Below are 17,974 nucleotides of genomic sequence, written 5' to 3' on the forward strand. Positions count from 1 at the left end.
GTCTGTACTCACTGGAGAAGCAGAACAGGGATTTTTGGCAAATAAGCAAGGTGAATCCCAATATTGAACAGGTTAAAACTGGAAAATGCCGTGCCTTATCTGCTTTTTCAAAAGGAGAGGTCTTTTACACGCGCCGTGCCCTAATCTGAAATCAAGCGGCAGCTTTGTAAGAGTGAGGAAAAACCTGGCTCGAAAGAAGGTCTGGGTTAGGTCATAGCAAAAATCACAGTTAGTGGGAATATCTTGGGTTTGAAGGCGAGGTCTCAGCCGTTTGTCCAGTTCTGTCAGGACCGAACACCATTTGGTATTCAATTGACTTTCTAACTTAGGAGACAGGACTTTCCATCTTCAAATACTGAAAATAGATTGCATTCTTGGCCCTTCGCTTTGAACGGTTGGGGAGAATAAACGCACACCCTGGTCGTGTTCTAGTGATCTCCCTAATCTCGGTTGCACTTTGTCAGGACGAGGTAACTGGTAGTTAAGTGAAATACCTTAGATCAAAGGGGGATTAATCGCCAACTGAATCCTTGCTGAATAAACCTGTCATTCAAGAAAATTATTTCCACTGAACTTAGCAGAGGATTGAAGGTATTTGCATAACAGGGACCAACGTACTCCAGCCAGGTTAAAAGGTTCAGAATTCAGGCAGTGTTTAGCTTTTTGGCTCCTTTTCCTTTCAGCGGCCCTGTACAATGGTTTTTAATCTGATAATACAGCTAACTATCTAAATGATGTCAGAACAGGAAAGTATTGCAAAGTTTGGCTGAGGGATGGATCAATTTCACTTTCAGTAACTCCTAAATCTGATTTGTCGGAATTTAAGATGTAATCCTTAAAAAAAAAAGTCCCTTTAAACCGAAGGGCTGTTTATTAACATCCTTTTTTTATTTGACCTTTGTCTTAGAAACACCGGGTCTTGCCTGCTGCCTTACGCGGGGCTCTTTGGGAGCGTTTCGGACAGGTTTGTACCCGCGGCGGCAAGCGGTGCCCGCAGATCTCCATGCCCATGCCCGCCGCGCGTGTGGAGCTGGGCAAACGCACACACGCACAGACAGATTTTCAAGCTTCTTTTATTTTCTTTTTGAGCCCGTCTTTCGGAGGTCACGCTGAATTCGAATGTGAGACGGAGATAATTAAATAACAGGACCCAACAGGCTGCCATCATTTTCTGGGATCAGCCCTCGGAAGAGATTTAAGCACTGCAGCCTTGTTCAGGGTTTGTTGTGCGGTTGTGGCAATGCTTTTAAACCGTATGAATTATCCTTGTTTCATGGCAGTTGCTTTTTGCTGTGACTTTTCATGGAGAATTCATTTCTCGAAGAGAGAAGAAGGGCTCTTCCAGGGCTGGAAGGCAACGGCTTTTTAACCTGTGATAGAAAAAATGGGAAAAACAGTTAAAAACTAATTTTTTTCAGATTTCTGAAGAATGCTTTCTTGCTGTCTCCCTCCCCAGCCTTCCTGGGGTTCATTTTGGAAGTGCTTCCACCTCTCCTACCTTTTGGGCATATGGAAGAATGGCAAGCTACATGGCAGACGTCAGGTTTCATAATCAGATTTTGACAATAAATGGAATTTAGCCACTTCTGCATCTCGCCTGCGCCTGACACCATTCATTCTTTCGGTGGGTGCCGTTCATATTCATTGCAGACTCAAAGCATCTTTCAAGCTAAAAAAATCGCAAAGAATGGTTATCAAAGAAAATGAATAAAATCCATATTGAGATAATTTTTTAGAAAATGATTGAAGTTTTAACCCAAGAAAGGACTCTTAGAGTTTCTTATAGCTTAGAATAAGAACATGTCAATCACGATTAAGCTTCTGGAATTGGAATCCCTTTGAAATGCAGCTGTTTCTTCTTTAATTGTGGCAGCGGACTCAAAAGAAAAGAAAGGTCCAGCCTTAAAGATGAGTAAGGAATACAAAATAGCTCAGGATTAGTTGTGGAGTTCAAAGGTCGCTAATTACACTAAGGAGTTCCCAGACACAGGGAAAACATTAAACAGGTCACCTACCAAATGGGAAACAGACTTTGACTTAAAAAAAAAAAGGAAAGAAATAAAAAGATCCTGAAGAGATAGGTTTCTAGAGAAAATCAAAAGCGAGCAGCTGATCTCATTGGGAAGAAAATGGGTTGGGTTGAGTTCTCTGCTGTTACATGTCGCTACAGATGGCAGGCATCAGGCTTTCAAAAAATTATCTAGAGCTCAACCAGGTTTCCAGGAGCCTCCATGAAAGCAAGAAGGGGAAAAGGGGGCAGGCCTTTGCCTTCAAATGTCTGATTTTCAGTTGCATTGTGGGTTGTGAGTCCCTGAAAAAAACTTCCATGAGGGTTGAGACCTCCCCATCAGCATCTGGCTTGATTTGTGGAGGATGAGCCATCTTGGTGAACGGGCGCATCTTGAGTAGGAAGCCATTTGGGAGAGCCTGCAGCCCCTTTGCGAGCAGTGAGGTGAGGTTTGGGGCACAGTGGGCCATCCCTTACCCGGGGAGAAGCACAGCTCCTCTGTTTTCCAGCTCCCCTCTGGCCCCATTGACCTGGGATGGACTGGCGGGACTGCTGTCCTTCCAGACATCCTGCACATGCAGCTGCTCCTTGTGGACCAGCACTCCAAGTTCCAAGGGTACCGGTTTCTCCTGGATGGCCCCTGGGGACACGCTGCTACTTGTCCTGTCTCCTAGAAGGGCTGCAGTAAGCCATGAACCTCTGGTCCTTTGGATCTGGGTGTGGGTGGAGAGTGCCTGTGGCTTTGTTGCCAGTCTGCTCATAAGAGAGATCATTTTTAGGATAAAATTTTTAGGAGAACAGAGCCTGTTTTCTCTCAGATCCTGCTCCCCTGCATGAATCATCGTCTTATTCCTGAAAAATCATATTCCTGCAAAAAATGGCAGATTGGTGCATCAAAGGGAAAAATGAGATTTGTGGAAATAATGAAGGAAAATTTTAGATAATTGAGGAGATGCACCTATCCAAGTGGCCTATGCTGGGCCCGTACAGGGTCTGACTTGTGCCCAAGTAATTTTTAGTGTTGGTATCAACGGGAGTCAGACTGAGAGTTAAAACTCTATTCTGTTCCACACACCTGAATAACTTGGGGTGGCATGAAGGGAAGGGAGTGTACGAACAACTCCAGGGTGTCCCTGTGGGCTTCCCACTGACATCCGTACAGTGCCATGGCAGCTCTTCCAAGCAAGCTTGCACTTCCCAAAGTGGGATCCACAAACCTCTCGTCTAACGGCTCCTTTGGGATTGAGGGCTGCAGGGATTTCCTGCCATGGTGCTCTCAGGATGGACACAGCTTTGGGTGGGCTTGGTTTTCTCCACCCTAGAAGGTGCTGTTGGTAATACCTTGTATTTTGTCCACGCTGCCTACAGATACAACATGGTCCAGGTTCAGATCCCAGCCTGAGGACTGAGGAGCTAACGGACAATGGGACAGTGGGAGGCAATGTGGGCGATGGTGACAGTAAAATAAAGCTTGGAGAACTCCAGCCATGGGAAAGAGGGGGAATAGGACCAAATTTCAGTGTGGTCAGAAAGCTGGTAAGTGGGTGCCTATAGGCAATAAGTCAAAGAGAAAAGTCTGCCCGGGAGAGCAGGTATTCTCTGAACTGTGGCCATCCTCTACAGGATGAGAGAACAAGGTGGTGGTTATGGAGGCAGCAAAAATAGTGAAGGAGAAACATGGGCTTACTCACAAGCTCTGTTACGGCTTAAAACTCAGCAGGGCTTGCACAAATAGGGCAAAATATGACAAATTCCTAGGATAGCATGAATAAATAGAGAACAACTGCTGTTAAATGTTTAATGCCTCCTTGTTTCAATGTTTACTTGTTAACAAATGGCCAAAGTATTGGATACTGGTAAAAACAGGATAAAAATGCAGAGATGGGAAGCACTAAATTATGTAGGAAAGTAGCTGCTTACAAGTTATCAGAAGTAATAGGATTTACCCCAAAGTACTTGAGGAACTGGCATATACCATCTTGGAGCTGTCACCAAATACCTTGGGAGCCTGGTGGGAGGAAAGATCTTGCAGAAAACTAGAAAAGCACTAAAATACTGAGTAGTGATAAGTAACAGCCGGCATGGATTTGATGACATTGAACCATGGTAGGTGGACTAATTCCCTTCTGCGATGAGAGGAACAGGCCCTGGGAATGTTGGGGGGACACTCGCTGTCTCACAGTTGGACCCTGTTGATGCTTTTGACTCTGTCTCCCAATATGACTGGCAAGCTCAGGAGATGTGGTCGAGGTGGCTGTGGTGGGAGGGTGTTCCCCGGGGGGGCTGGGAAGCTGTTCTCCAGCAGTGGTTACCAGACAAGGGAACGTGGGCTTCCTGGTACTGTCTTGCTTCTGGTACAATTCAAGACTTGGAGTGTGAGGAATGAACATAAGACATACGAAGCAATCCCTCTCCTCACCATGGCACCTCGGTTACAACCCTTTGAACACACCACTTTGAGGGAGAGGCAGGCTACACCACAAGTAGCAAGGGGGCAGGGGTGAAGAACAAGGGAGATTTTGGTGTGAAGCTCAGGAGCTCTCAGAATCTTCAGAGTCGGGACATTTTTCTAGAAAAGGGCACCATGTGGGTTGGTGAGAATCACACCAGTGCCAGGTACTCCTGCATTTTTGCTCCTTGTGCATCCAGTGATTGCACTGGTTCTTCTGGCCCCAGCAACGCACACCTAAGCCGCAGACTAGGTCTTTTTGACACTCTTTGGCCCCCTTTTTCCTCTCACCCTATATTGATGGCATCTGTTCTCAGATCCACACCTTCGCACCTGCTTGTGCTGGAACATCTGCTTTTATTTTTCTCCCCTTGAGACATCCAGACCACCAGGGTTTGAACAAGAGCTTCAGCACCTGCAGTAACCGCTGCTTCTCGGCCATCGCACCCTCTGGGAACTTCATCAATGCAAATTCCCAGTTTCCTTCCGCACGGCGTTAAATAACCCAGGCGGGCTCCAAAACATGTTGGATGACGGCTCCCCATTGCCACTGCATTTGGAAATGTCAGTCAGCTTTTACTGTTTAGTGGGTTATACATGGATTTTTGCACTATTTTAATTTCTTAGCGGTCTGTTACATCAGTTCTCTTTGCCAACTAAATGTGCAGTCTCATCCAAGAAGTTTGACAGTGTGTATCTGCTTTAAATTCAGGCTAATTGGCATTACATTACCCCAAAATTTTAATGAAATGAAACAAATTCATTTTATTAATGAAGTGAGCTCTATATTAACTTCTTACTTATTTATATCCCTTATGTTGTTTGGGAAAAACGTCAGGCTGACAAGTCAATATTTATTTAAGTCCTTATGTTTATTCTTTTCAATTATTTGCATGTTAGTTTTCTTCTAGCCATCTGAAATGCAATAGTAAGCCTGGAGAACCCTTTGGCCACCTCTTTTGAAAGTCTTTGTGCAAAGCTATCTGCATACACCTCATACGGTCTATACCTGTGTTGAAATTATGAATATAAGCACTTCAAGCGGCAAGCACTCTTGTAGAAGAAACAGCTCTCTGTACCAAAAGAGAATTCTTTTTTCCCTTTAACACAGAGTATTTTTAAAGAAACTGTTGCATTAAATGCTTGCTGATTATTTTAAAGGGCTAAAGGAATATCGCTGACACAGGGCCTAATCACCTTTAGAGCCCACCAGAACTACTGTTAGATACCACCTCTGCCGCCGAGTCCTCAGGCTCACGTGAGCTGTCAATCGTATCTTCCTGATTTAGGTTTTTGAAGTGTTTTTTCTCCCTCTTAACACAGGAAAGATGGTCAGAGCACGTAGAGAAACAGTGAAATTGGCTGGGGAACTACCAGGGAACACACCGAGGTGCACTGAAAGGTTTAGTCATTTGTAACTCCTTGAATTTTGGCTTCCAGCGTCCTCCCCCCAGTGTCCCTCTGTGCTGCCCAGCCCTGGAGGCACCCGAAACCTCTACGCACATCACTCGTTTCTCTCCACGCCTTCTGTGCTGCAGGTCACGCCCAAAGGTACCTCAGTTGTGATGGACCCGAGTTGCTAGCCGTCTAGTTTACTAAGCTTAGTAAGTTTACTACTAACCTGACTTTATACTAGTTTAGCTTACGAAGATTTATGAAGCACCCATGAGAACGAGCCCTTCCCAAAGGCCAAGTGGAGCCATCATGCCAGGAGCAAGGCTTCATCTGACTCTCTCCGCCAGCACGGGGGTGTCTCCGTTATTGCACAAGACCGGTGGGTTAAGGTGTGTGCCAGTTTAACCTGATCCGCTTTGCTGGCTCTTTCATGGGTGCTTTCTGACTCCAGCCTGCCAGAGAGACCTCGGCCACGCTTTTAGAAAAAAGCAGACACAGCCTCCTTTCCCCACTTCTCTTCCTATAGAGCTGGCCCGCTGCAGCAAGGGCGTGCTAGGGTTATAATGCAGAGGTTTATAGCGAACCCTTATAATCAAACCAGGTGACAGCTTGCATGAAGTTGTAGAAAACTGCTCAGGGCTAGAAGAGAAACATCACCCACCGCCTCCCTCCCTCCGAACCTGCGCTGATACGTGTGCACAACGTCATCCACAGCACCATCCCTCTCCCATTCCCGAGTACTGCAGCTCTCCTAACCTTAGAGACACAGACAAAAGGGAAACAAAAAGAAACACGATTTGGGAAGGACACCCTGCTACTAAGTGCAAGGGGATTCTCTTCTAACATGCTGCGAATTTTGACAGTCCGACTGTTTCACAGCATTTCTTGGGGAAATGCTGTGAAGAAGAGCAGCCATTCCCCCACAGTGCTGCTGTGCAGAACAGACAGCTCCCATCCATCGCGTGGGCAGGCAGAAAGCAGGCGCCGCACATCGATCCCCTGCAGCAGGTGCCCAACATACAGAACATGATCTAAACCCTTCCAACAGAGAGCCCCTCTGCCCCCTCACAGCGTGGTGTCCAGGCTTGCGGACGACTTTTAACAGGTAGGGGCTGGATTCTGAGCAAAATCATTAATTCACCTTTTGCCTGCTCATCACAACGGACCTGTCTGAAACGGGTCGTGGCACAGCTGTTTTACAAGTTTGCATAGCAGTTTCAGTGGAATGGCATGTTTCCCATGAATTAATCCACCCTGTAGAACATTTAACCAACCAATTAGATTACTATCTCAATCTAAGCATTTTTTAAATTATAGCTTAAAACTTTTCTCCTTACGTAATCACTAATCTTATTTATCACACAGAGTACAGTTAAACAAGAGGTACGGCGGGAGCAGCCGGCATGCTCGGTTATTAGATGGCATTCTTCTCTTCTTTTGTGCTGCTCTCTGGGTTCTCTGTTTTTCACCAGCCTTGCAGAATTTGCTTATTTCCTGATAACTCTCTTAAAATCCATTTCCTGTGTTCCTGCAGATACCAATTTTCTCCTCAAAATTAGAGGTCCGCCTCTGTAAACTCAGTCCTTTTCTTTTCCGCCTGTTTTTCCAGGGAAAACAGCTCAGTGATGCTTTTTGGAACCTCCAGCAAACTTAGCTGGCTCTGCCTGCTCAGTACTAGTCTTGTGATTTGAACAACCAGGTTCACGCATCTGGATCCTCCCTAACATGAGCTTTCAGAGCAGTGCAGTCCACAGGTACGTACGAAAGGGAACTCACCACTTCTGCTGACAGAGGCAGTAAAGACTCCTGGACCGTCTCCACTTTCAGAAGCGCCGATCATGCCATACTCCCTCTCTTAAAATTCTTGTGAATTACTGAGTCGTACGTATTCTGTACGTATCTCGTGAAAATAACAGAACTCTTGCTTTTAATTGTCCTGTTAATCTGGGATCTAATCAGGTTCTTGTGACTTCAGGACAGCAATATGACACTGAAAGCTTTCATGTCCCATGAGCTCTCTGGTTTACAAAACCAGTGGAGTAACTGGGAGTTCTCCCAGCAGACTCGCCCAATCATACCAGCCTGTATCTGTATCACTGGGTACCTACTTTGTACCAGTTAATGTTTGAAGGGCAAGTAAAAATGGCCACGGCAACTACATTTCAAGTTGTCTTCTCTAAGCTGTGACCCAGGACTACACAATTTAAAACCAACTTCACTTTTTAAGAGAAGTGGCCTCTTTTGGTTCTCCTCAACAGAAATTTTTAAGCAAACATACAAAGTACAAGTGCTGGAGAATATTTATTTTCACTGTATCATGACATTACTCTCATCAGCTGTTTTGTTTAAATACAAAAATGATTCACAGGCAAATTAGTCAAATAAGGTTTTGTACACCATAGGTGCTGGTGCTTTGGAATTCCAGATGAAGTAATCAGAAGAAATCAGTTCCCGGGCTGAAAAAAAAAGAAAACAATCAAAAAACAGGCAAGAAAAATAAGCATTTCAGGGTGCCTTACAATCAGACATTCCTTCGTCCAAGTTAAGAGACTACTAATCCATCCTTACTAGTTTACAGAAAAGGTGTAATGGCCTCTTTAAACTGTAAGACTTATTATTATGTGAAAATCGTTTCTGATAATATGACATTTAAAGTCTCAGCTTCAATTACTTTTACTAATGTATCAGACATGAGCTTAAAATTCAAACAGAAGTTAAGTCAAAAGCAAGTGGATGGCTTGGATTTTGCTCAATGAATATAAATTGCATACTCGATATAAAACATGCAGTATGAAAATGTTGCTTTTTTGTGTTACAATTTAGGACTGAATGTGACCTGTTACAAAATTAACAGTGTAAATCACAGTTTTCAAAAGGCATTTAAAGACTTCTGCTAACATGACTGACACATAGACAACTACAAACAAAAATGCTTTCATTAGACAGGACTGCTCAGATTTAACGAGTGTCTGCTGTGTTCCAAATTAGTGTAGTTTTGGTGCAGGCCAGCACCTCAGTGTCTCTCTTCATAGAATCATCGAATGGTTTGGGTTGGAAGGAACCTTAAAGCTCATCCAGTTCCACCCCCCTGCCATGGGCAGGGACCCCTTCTACCAGAGCAGGGTGCTCAAAGCCCCGTCCAACCTGGCCTTGAGCACTGCCAGGGAGGGGGCAGCCACAGCTTCTCTGGACAACCTGGGCCAGGGCCTCTCCACTCTCACAGTGAAGAATTTCTTATAGCAGATTTGGTTTCTGCTCCACAGATTCAGTGTAGTACCAGATCCACCCAGGGACGCTGGTGTGACGACACTGCCAGCAACAGTTTCACCGTGCAGGCAGGAGCTGAGTTCTGTACCTGGGCATTGCCAATCCACATATCACGTCTCTGACCAACTGTCCTAAACAGGGGGCCAGACTACAGAGAGGTGTTCTCTGCCCTCCCAGTAAAAGTTCTGCCATTATGCAGAGCATAGTAAAACATCACAGGGCAAAGGGGAGAGAGCCCAAGAGACTTGGTAACTGAGTAATAAGAGCTTTCATCAGAAAGGGTGATGCCAGTCTCAGGGATGCTTTAAGCATCACAAAAAAACAAACAAACAAAAAACCCAAACAAAGTAGAGAACAAAATTTCTGGGATGTCCCAAGCAAGCCAAGAAAAAGCTTTGTCCAACTTCAGCTACATAATTTTAGTCATTGATACTTAGTTCATAACTTCAATACACAGTTACATAAGTGGCATTTTTAGCAACTCACATGCTGTAATTTTGGGTTTTCCTGGTACAAAGATCTGAATACAATGCTGGTCTACATAACATCCAGTAAGTGTAACATCTGGGATCCTAAAATACAGCTAGAGAAAGAGAGGGAAAACATGATCAGATGCATGTTGTCACGCTTGCTGCGCAAATACTGGCAATCTGTGTTACACGCTCTCGGTGTGCAAGCGTACTCTAAAATGACAGGATGTCAAATGCTGTAAGCAAGGAAACAGAAAACTCCACGCTGAGAACAAAGAGGCTAATAGTTATGTCTGATTTAAAATGACTGTATCTTCATAGCCAATTTAAGATTATCAAAAAATTACTATTAAGGCCTCTTTTCACAGCGCCTGCGACTTACTTTTACATAAGCAGTGTTCCCAGTGCAAACAGAATCAGTTGGGTGCTCTTTGCCAGCAGTGCCAAAAGATACAGTTCCAGACAGAGAAACTTCCAAAGATTTAGGGAACTTCTGTCCTAAAGCCAGAAACAGCATCTGTAAGAAACTATACAGCTGTTCCTACACTGCACAAAACTGACTGGGGAGGACACAAGAGTGCCCAGGGGTGTTCTGCTTACCGATGACCCAAACCAGGAGGCTCTTCTCTCGTGACAAATCCAGCTGGCCATAACTAACTTTGTACTCCAATTGAGCGATTGGGCCCCTACAGTACGACAGAGAAGAAATAAAGCCATTGGAATTCGTATCATTCAGTATTTGTTAACACCCGTTTCATTAAAGAAGGGAACAAAATGCTGAAAGGCATTATTTATCTGCACACCGACAAATCACACCTATCTGAGCACACCGCTAATTTATGTGAAGAAATTACAGAGCAGGAGAAAATCTCTGTGGTCTCAACCTAGTAATCACAGAAGAGCTGTTGATATTTTACTGTCTTTAGTTCACTGATAGCATTTTACTAATGCTATCATCAGCATCAGCAACTTCGTATCGTTTCATCTTTACATTTTCATGATAATTACGTGACAGCATAGTCACGGCAGTTGTCAGAGAGGCTTAAATGAAAACTATCGTTTTAATTTTAAATAACTGTATTTTGGATAAGCTGATCTGTGGCTAGGATTAGGAGTCTTAAGAAACAGGTAACCCTGGGCTGGAAGTGATCTCGAGACTTAATCCACCTGAAGGACTGTGGCAGTGTTTCATGTGAAAAAACACCACCAGGAAACTGGATGTGCAACAGTCTTCAGAACATTACCAATATTCTGGTGCAATTCTGTATTCTGCAAATTACACGAATTCCAAGGGGGCTTCCTGACTTTTGCAAGGTTGGTGTCCGCTGGTAGCACTTTGATGGAGCATAATCTGTTCTATTGACTCTTGACAGGTTAATTTCACAAAGAGCACAGAGAAATGGAAGAAATTTATTTAGGATTTTTTTACTCCTACCTGTTGAAAAAAGGTATACGAGCTTCACAGTACTCAAAAGAGTTCTTTATGCTTTCATGAAGCTTTAAATTAACTGTTATTTTTAACTGTGATCCCTCCTCAATGAGTTGATAACATCCCAAAATTGGTGGAACAGGAACCTGGAAAAAACTGTATTCATTCTCAAGATAAATTACCACCATCATCAGCTATACACTGCTGTAATTGCTAAAGTACTTTAAAAAATAACAAACATGTATTAATCGCTGACTGCGCCAAACTCTTCAGGCTGCCTGTGATGCACAGATTTGTGGTACGCCCACTCGATGTCTCAGCCTGGATTCATTTTGTCTAATTCAGGCCTCTAAGTGGTTCACTTAAAGCAAGCGCAGCCATGCCAAGCAGTCACAGGTACTGGCACCTCCTGAACGTCACTCAGATGACTCAAGTCCTGAAGTGCCTTCCAAGCAGTTTATTGTATAAAAAACATTTTACCCACCTGTATCAGACTGAAACTTATTCAGACACATTCAACAACACAGGTATTTCTATTCTCATTTAAAGACTGGAAAATAACGAGGGTCAGGGATGCTATTACCTGGGAAGTGTAGTAACACAAGTCGAATGAATCTGAAGGAGGAATGAAAGGAAATGTGTAAGGTCCATTATACACAGAATCATCCAGTGGCTCGGCACTGCTGGACATCAGCATGGCAGGGTCAACAGAAGTCACACAATGATGGACCACGATGTCTTGAAGTGGAGGACCATTAATCGGGAGATTCAAACTGAGGGTTACGTTTGGTGCAGATCCCTCTATGTCACACTGGAAAAAATCAAGTCAAGCAGTTATTCTAAAATATCTCCCTCATGTCAGAATTAGATGTTCAAAAATCAAATACAAGCATTTAAAAGAAAAAAAAAAAAAATCACACTAAAATTTTTCAGCTGGCTTCAAACATTAGCACTGACAAATATTTTCAAGACAAAGTCCCATTCCCATCTCTAGCCATTCCCACAGGGATGCTAGTGATCAGTCTTAGCTAGTAGGGCTAACGATGCAGTCTTAGCTAAATGCCTCTTAACTGACAAGTACTCTTTAACAAGAAAACAGCAGATAAGCAAGCCAAGGACTTACTGTACAGCTACATCATTATGAATGTTACATAAACACACTTGGTGATAGTCTAATTAATTCAGTTACTTTTACAACATCCGCTTAATGGATTCAAGCCTGCTATTAATGGCCACTGCGGTCCCATGTCAGCTTCCCCACGGCAACCACGTGCAGCGCATCCATTGTCTCATGCCTCCGTGTGCCAGCTCAGCAGGGCACGATTACACCAGGGCTTTCTTCTTACATCAGGCCATCCACTCTGCAAGACGAGCTAGAAACTTGTCCCTCGGAGAGCAGGAAGCTGTTCACCCACATAATCCCTGCCAGCATGGCTGGTGGGAAAGAACACGGTCTTCAGAAGTGCAGTGCTCAGGTTGGCTTCCTTCGGAGGTGAGCATCCCACCTCCTGCAAATAATTAAATTACCATGATCCACTTTATTAGAAGGTCTTTCTCCTCTTAAAACAAAGCTACAAAAACTTTGCATGCAACAGTATAACAAACAGTTACAGTGTCTTGTGATAATATAGTGTCTGTCCTAAGCATAATTCAGGACAAAGAATGTTAAATACATCAACTATAGAAAACATAAATTTTAATGTATTTCATAATTATTATTCATCTATGTAGTTAATATTCCCCACTTCTTGATATTAAACAATGAAAACCACTGTCATGTACAAAAACATTCAAAACAATTATACAACCAGTTTCTTTCTCCAGATTCTGTGTCAACTGTTCTTGTGTCAACCAAACAAACAGCATTTATGGATCCAAAATGTTTTTGTAATAGAATAAAGTAGGATAGAACACGAAACTTTTGTTTGGTAGGAAAATGAATTAAAAAAGCTCACATAAAGACACTTGTAGAAGACTCATTCAGAAATCCTGTTTCTAATCATTATTTAACACATTCCTTATTAGATAGCTAAAATGAACTTGGTGTTAGCGCTACCATTTCTTAGTCTCTATACACAAAGACTGTACGAAATGACTTCTCCCTACTTCATTTACAGTAAGAAAAATTTGGGAAAATACATGCAATGTAGTTACCGCTGGAAATTTAAGTCCCTTAAATAGTTACTGAAAAAATGAGTGAAGCACGCGGGAAAAACCCCAGTAAAGATCAAAATAAAAAAATGCACCAGTCTAATGTGCAATAGTTTGTTACACTTTGAAATATTACAGTATTAGAAATTCAATGATTACATACCAAACTAAAACGGCATGAGTATTTACTTTCCCAGCGTGCTTGCATGAAAAATACTTCGGTCAGATGTGCACATAAAATGCTCTCACCTTGCATTTGACAGCTCCATAAACTTGCCACGTGCCCACATCTCCTCTTATGTCGTGCTGCATACACTTGACTTTTTCAGTGATACAGACATTGACCTGAGGTTTGCCTTTGTATGTGTTGGATCTCCAGGCCGGCTGATTCTCATCTGCAGGCATTTCCTGAATGTCATCAAACGAGCTGTTTAAGCTGCGTATGTTTGTGTTTAAGGGGGTGCCAAGCGGACAGGCCTGTATAAGCAACATTCGAAGCTGGCCTATTTTCGCACTCATCTCAGCTTCATTTTTCCGACTTGGAGAGATGTAGTCCACAATGCCTAACAGAAGAGCCAGTCCTTGCGAGAGCCCGGTAACGGTGAGGAGGGGTGGCCGTGGCTCCAAGGTCTCCTCCACCAGTGGAAGGCACGCGTATATCAGACCGCTCTTCTGAAACGCAAGCACAGGCCAGAGCTCCCCTCCGTCGGTGCGAACTGAATATACCAATGAATGACTGATTTGAGTACAGGTACCTCCATGCTCCACAAAAACGTGGTCATCTTTGAGCCCCAGTTCATAAAGCAAGGCTTTAAGAAAAGCGCTGTCAGATGGCACAGGCACGTGTGTTGACCCGTTGAAGGTCTCGGCGCGTATTTCAACGGTAGGGTAACGTCTGCGACATGGAAGTAAGAGTGTCTTAGTGCTACTCATCTTTTCCCACACAAAATATCACACCGACAGAGTTCCTAGAAGCAGAACCACACAATTCCTTTTCTGGCTGTCAGAGAACGCAAAAGCACCATAAAAATCTTTGCAATATTGACATAATCAAGGACAGGTTTCTCTTAGGTATTCAAATAACTCCCAAAGGCCCCCCTGGTCCTAAAAGTAACCTTGTGCAAGTGGAAACCAGCACACATGGAAAGAGTAACAGGATCAGCATCTAAATCATTGTCAATAAACTATTTCACATGTATTGAGGATTAACATTCTAGCAGGTGGATTTTTACTGGGAATTTTGAGCAAATACATTCACTCATTTTTTTAATAAAATGTGAATCTGTCTGTCTACCCTTCCTGCTGCACAGAGGTACAGGATGTTTAAATGACACTAATGAACCCAAGCATGACTCACACCACTGCTGCAAAACTTTGACAGCGAAAAATTTCCAAGAGAAGCGATCACACTGAAGACAAGTTTTCAAACATTTAAGAAAATGGATGTCCCACATAATTAAATTCAACTACAACAACTTTTTGCCCAGATATAGTATGCTACTGCTACAGCTTTGCTACTCTACTAAGTACTATAATTACAAGACAGGATAATTGAAGTTACTTATACACAGGTTCTTCACTGCTGTTCTAAGCTTGCACAACGGGTCTACAGCAGTTGCTTTAATTGATTAACAAGATTAACTAGAATTCTTTACAATATTATAAATACAAAAAGATTTCTCTGTACATAAGCCCACAAATCCATTTTTTCCAGCAAGAGCTGCATGGTTTTTTTTGGGGGGAGCGAAATGGATCCCACACTGCAAATGCAATATCTGTGACTTAAAGCTGTTATGACTGCTTCATAACTTCATTTTTTTTACTTTTATTTAAAATGTAATCATGTTACAGAGGCACAAGGTTTCGTATATTTCAAAACTGCTATGTTGCATCAACATACAATCTTTCATGTCAAATTTCCTAGAGATAATGTTTGAGAAAAATCATACTAGCTGTTTAATGCTATGTCTGCGACTTTTTTTCTTCTGAAGCAGTATTTTTTTTTTAAAGGAGAGAGCGATGAATTTCAATTCAAGGTAACTTAAATCTATCAAGATGAACTGAAGAGTTGTCTTCTAATAAATAGCCAGGAAAAGAAAAATTATTACTTCCATTAATGCATTGGTTTTCATACTGTTTTGGAACTACAGACTCCCCTGAGTCTCCCTTACATTAAGTTTGATAACAGGCTAGCTTTTCTACATTCTCATTTGTGGATTCCCTTAGTAGTTATCCACGGACCCTCAAATTGCGTATCACAGGTTACATGCCAGGCAACTAGTTAAATCATTTTTTGAATCACCTGTAGCAGATCTGCTCTCAGGCTGCATGTTTGTTTGCACTAAGAGGCATGTTTACACGCAAACATGGGAGGAAAAAACCCACAGATACATAAATGCCTTAATTTATTCCCCTTTTTATACTATCTTTTTAAGGACACATTGACAGTCTGTTTCTTAAATTGCCATAGAACTTGTAATCCCAGCAATGTGGTACTTTGTTTTATCTATGACCTCCATATGCAGCGCTCCCCTTCTGCTCCTGAACACTTGCATGGTTCTTATCCTGCTGCCTCGTAAGTCCCACCTACACCATCTTTTCTTAACTGAGTAGCAGAGGCTCTTGCTGGAGGCAGCTACACTTCCTCGGGCTTATTTTCAGTGACTGTTCTTTTTGTTTGATTCTTAATCAGGCATCTACAGCTTCTATTTTTTTTTTTTTATTTTAGTAAGGAAAAAGCAAGCATAAGCAGAGAAGCCAGAGCTACGAGATCCGTAAACAGGATACAGATGACAGTAAAACACTTCCCTGCAGTCTCATGTCTATTTTGAAGAGAAAAGAACAGAGCAGTTCTGCAGCTTGAAAATTTATGAGGACTTCCAGAGCAAGGTTGTTGATAAGAGGCTACATGTAACCTTGGTGAGCATCTCTTATTTTCGGTCAATGTTTCCAAAACACAGGAAGAGGTGATATTTCAGTCTAGTTTTGTCTTACTTCTGTCCCAATCTGTCGGCTCCATTTGCTGAAGCTGCCCCCACACCACAGCAATCTTATCCTCCTCCCACTGAATCTTCCCAGCTTTAGCTGAGTCATTAGATTAGTTAGCCCTTCAGATCTCAGTTTTTCAGTATTCCCTTCTAGAAAGTGATGAAAACTTAAAAAGATGAAAGTTTCCAGGGATGAATGAGTTTTGGCGATTCAAGAGAGAGACCAGACTTGTTGCCCGAATTAAGTTATGATCAGCTCAGAAAAAGTGGAATGCTTTGATGTCCCAGATGTCTTCTCTGAGGTTAAAGATCAGGGCTCACGTATCTCCAGCTGAGTGCATAAGTCCCGAAACCAACAGTTTCCATGTGAGCCGGCATTCTTTATATTGTCTGTGTGCTTTGTTGAATTTAAGGTCAGTTAGGAGGATAAACTTGGGGTTTCCACAGCCCTATTATTCCCTCTGGGAACTTGAAAGATCTAAGTCTGGAAATCACGTGAAGTATCAAGTATAGTTTGCCCTTTTCAAAGCAGCGCTATTCCTTGTCTCTGCCGCTTACTGTGTGACAAGTCACTTCACATATCCCTGTCACTGGGCCCCCCCTTCCCCTTGGTGATTACACTCTCAGGTTTTTTGGGACAAGGCTTTCTCTTTCTCTGTGTTTGTAGAGGGGAGGCCTCATCTCTACTCTTCTAGGTAATACAAGGACCATAATACTAATCCTAAAACAATCAGAGGAGTGTCCAGTGTAGAGATCTGTCTGCACCTGAAGATGGAAGATAGCCTACTTGCTCTTTTCTTTCTTTTCTCCTCCTTCTAGGTTGTCTGATCAGTTTTCCTGAATTCAGACCGGGGCTGTAGGTCACGTCTCTTTCTCCAGGTCTCAGTCTTTTTCTTTTCCCTAGCCCCCAGTTATTTTTCCTCTCATTCTTTGGAACTGACTCCTCTGAAATCCCAGAGTGTGATGGAAATGGCAAAAAAAGTTTTGCCAGACCACCAAAAGCAGCCTGCCTAGCCCAAAATCTTACTCAAAACTCTGTAAGAGTTCTGAATAAAAAGTCCTTCTTTGGTTCGCTAACTTAAAAAAACCCGTCTTTGTGTGCAGAAAGGAAAATAAAACGGCAAGTTACATTTCTGCCTGAAAATACTGTGCTTTTCGTACAGCTACAGATCAACATGAAGAGAATATGAGCAAAATGCATGCTTTCTACTTGGCCCATTTTGTTCATCTGGCCGAATTTCACGATCACTGCCTTGCCATGTTGGGACAGGGAAGAGCTAGGTAAGATCTTCCCAGTAATTAACAGAAACAGGAACGGAGAATTATAAAAACCAGTCACGTGCAAAATGCAGAAGTTGTAAAAACCCCAGATTCAGGCTGTGGAGAAAAGCACCTTATCCGGACCTAGGCGTGCTCGAACTGGGGCTCGGAAGGCGCAGGGGCCGGCGAGGGGCTCTACGCGGCGCCGGGCTATTCCGGCACCTCTGCCCTCGGCTGGGGACCCCGAGGCAGCCCCGGCTGCCCCGAAGACCCCGGCGCCCTCCGCTGCGAATCTGCGGGCCCTCCCTCCCTCCGTCCCTCCTTCGCCCCTCACTGCGGCCCGCGGAGGGGCGGCCGCCACACCGCCCCCGCCGAGCCCCGTCCCCCCCGTCCCCCGCACGCCCCGGGCCCGCCGCGCCGCCGTTACCTGGCGAAGAGGACGTCGCCGCCAGCCCCGGGGCGGTGCCTGAGGAGCCAGAGGGCGCGCAGGGCCATGGCGGCGGCGCTGAGGGAGGCCGCGGCCCGGGGAGGAGCCGGCAGCTGCGCGCGGCCCGGCGC

At 43.7% G+C, this 17,974-nt stretch overlaps 1 protein-coding gene across 1 annotated transcript; it reads right to left on the bottom strand.

Annotated features, from left to right (window-relative positions):
• Positions 1-8,126: 8,126 nt before the first annotated feature.
• Positions 8,127-17,929, bottom strand: AP5M1 (adaptor related protein complex 5 subunit mu 1). The gene is made up of 8 exons (XM_075427034.1): positions 17,844-17,929; positions 13,419-14,064; positions 11,602-11,829; positions 11,025-11,164; positions 10,190-10,275; positions 9,972-10,087; positions 9,606-9,702; positions 8,127-8,308 (listed from the first exon to the last, which is right to left on the bottom strand). The coding sequence occupies exons 1-8, from the start codon at positions 17,909-17,911 to the stop codon at positions 8,226-8,228; spliced, it is 1,464 nt and encodes a 487-aa protein (XP_075283149.1). The 5' UTR covers positions 17,912-17,929; the 3' UTR covers positions 8,127-8,225.
• Between the last annotated feature and the right edge of the window lie 45 nt (positions 17,930-17,974).

Source organism: Opisthocomus hoazin, chromosome 7, assembly GCF_030867145.1.
Source record: "Opisthocomus hoazin isolate bOpiHoa1 chromosome 7, bOpiHoa1.hap1, whole genome shotgun sequence".
Lineage (NCBI taxonomy): Eukaryota > Metazoa > Chordata > Aves > Opisthocomiformes > Opisthocomidae > Opisthocomus > Opisthocomus hoazin.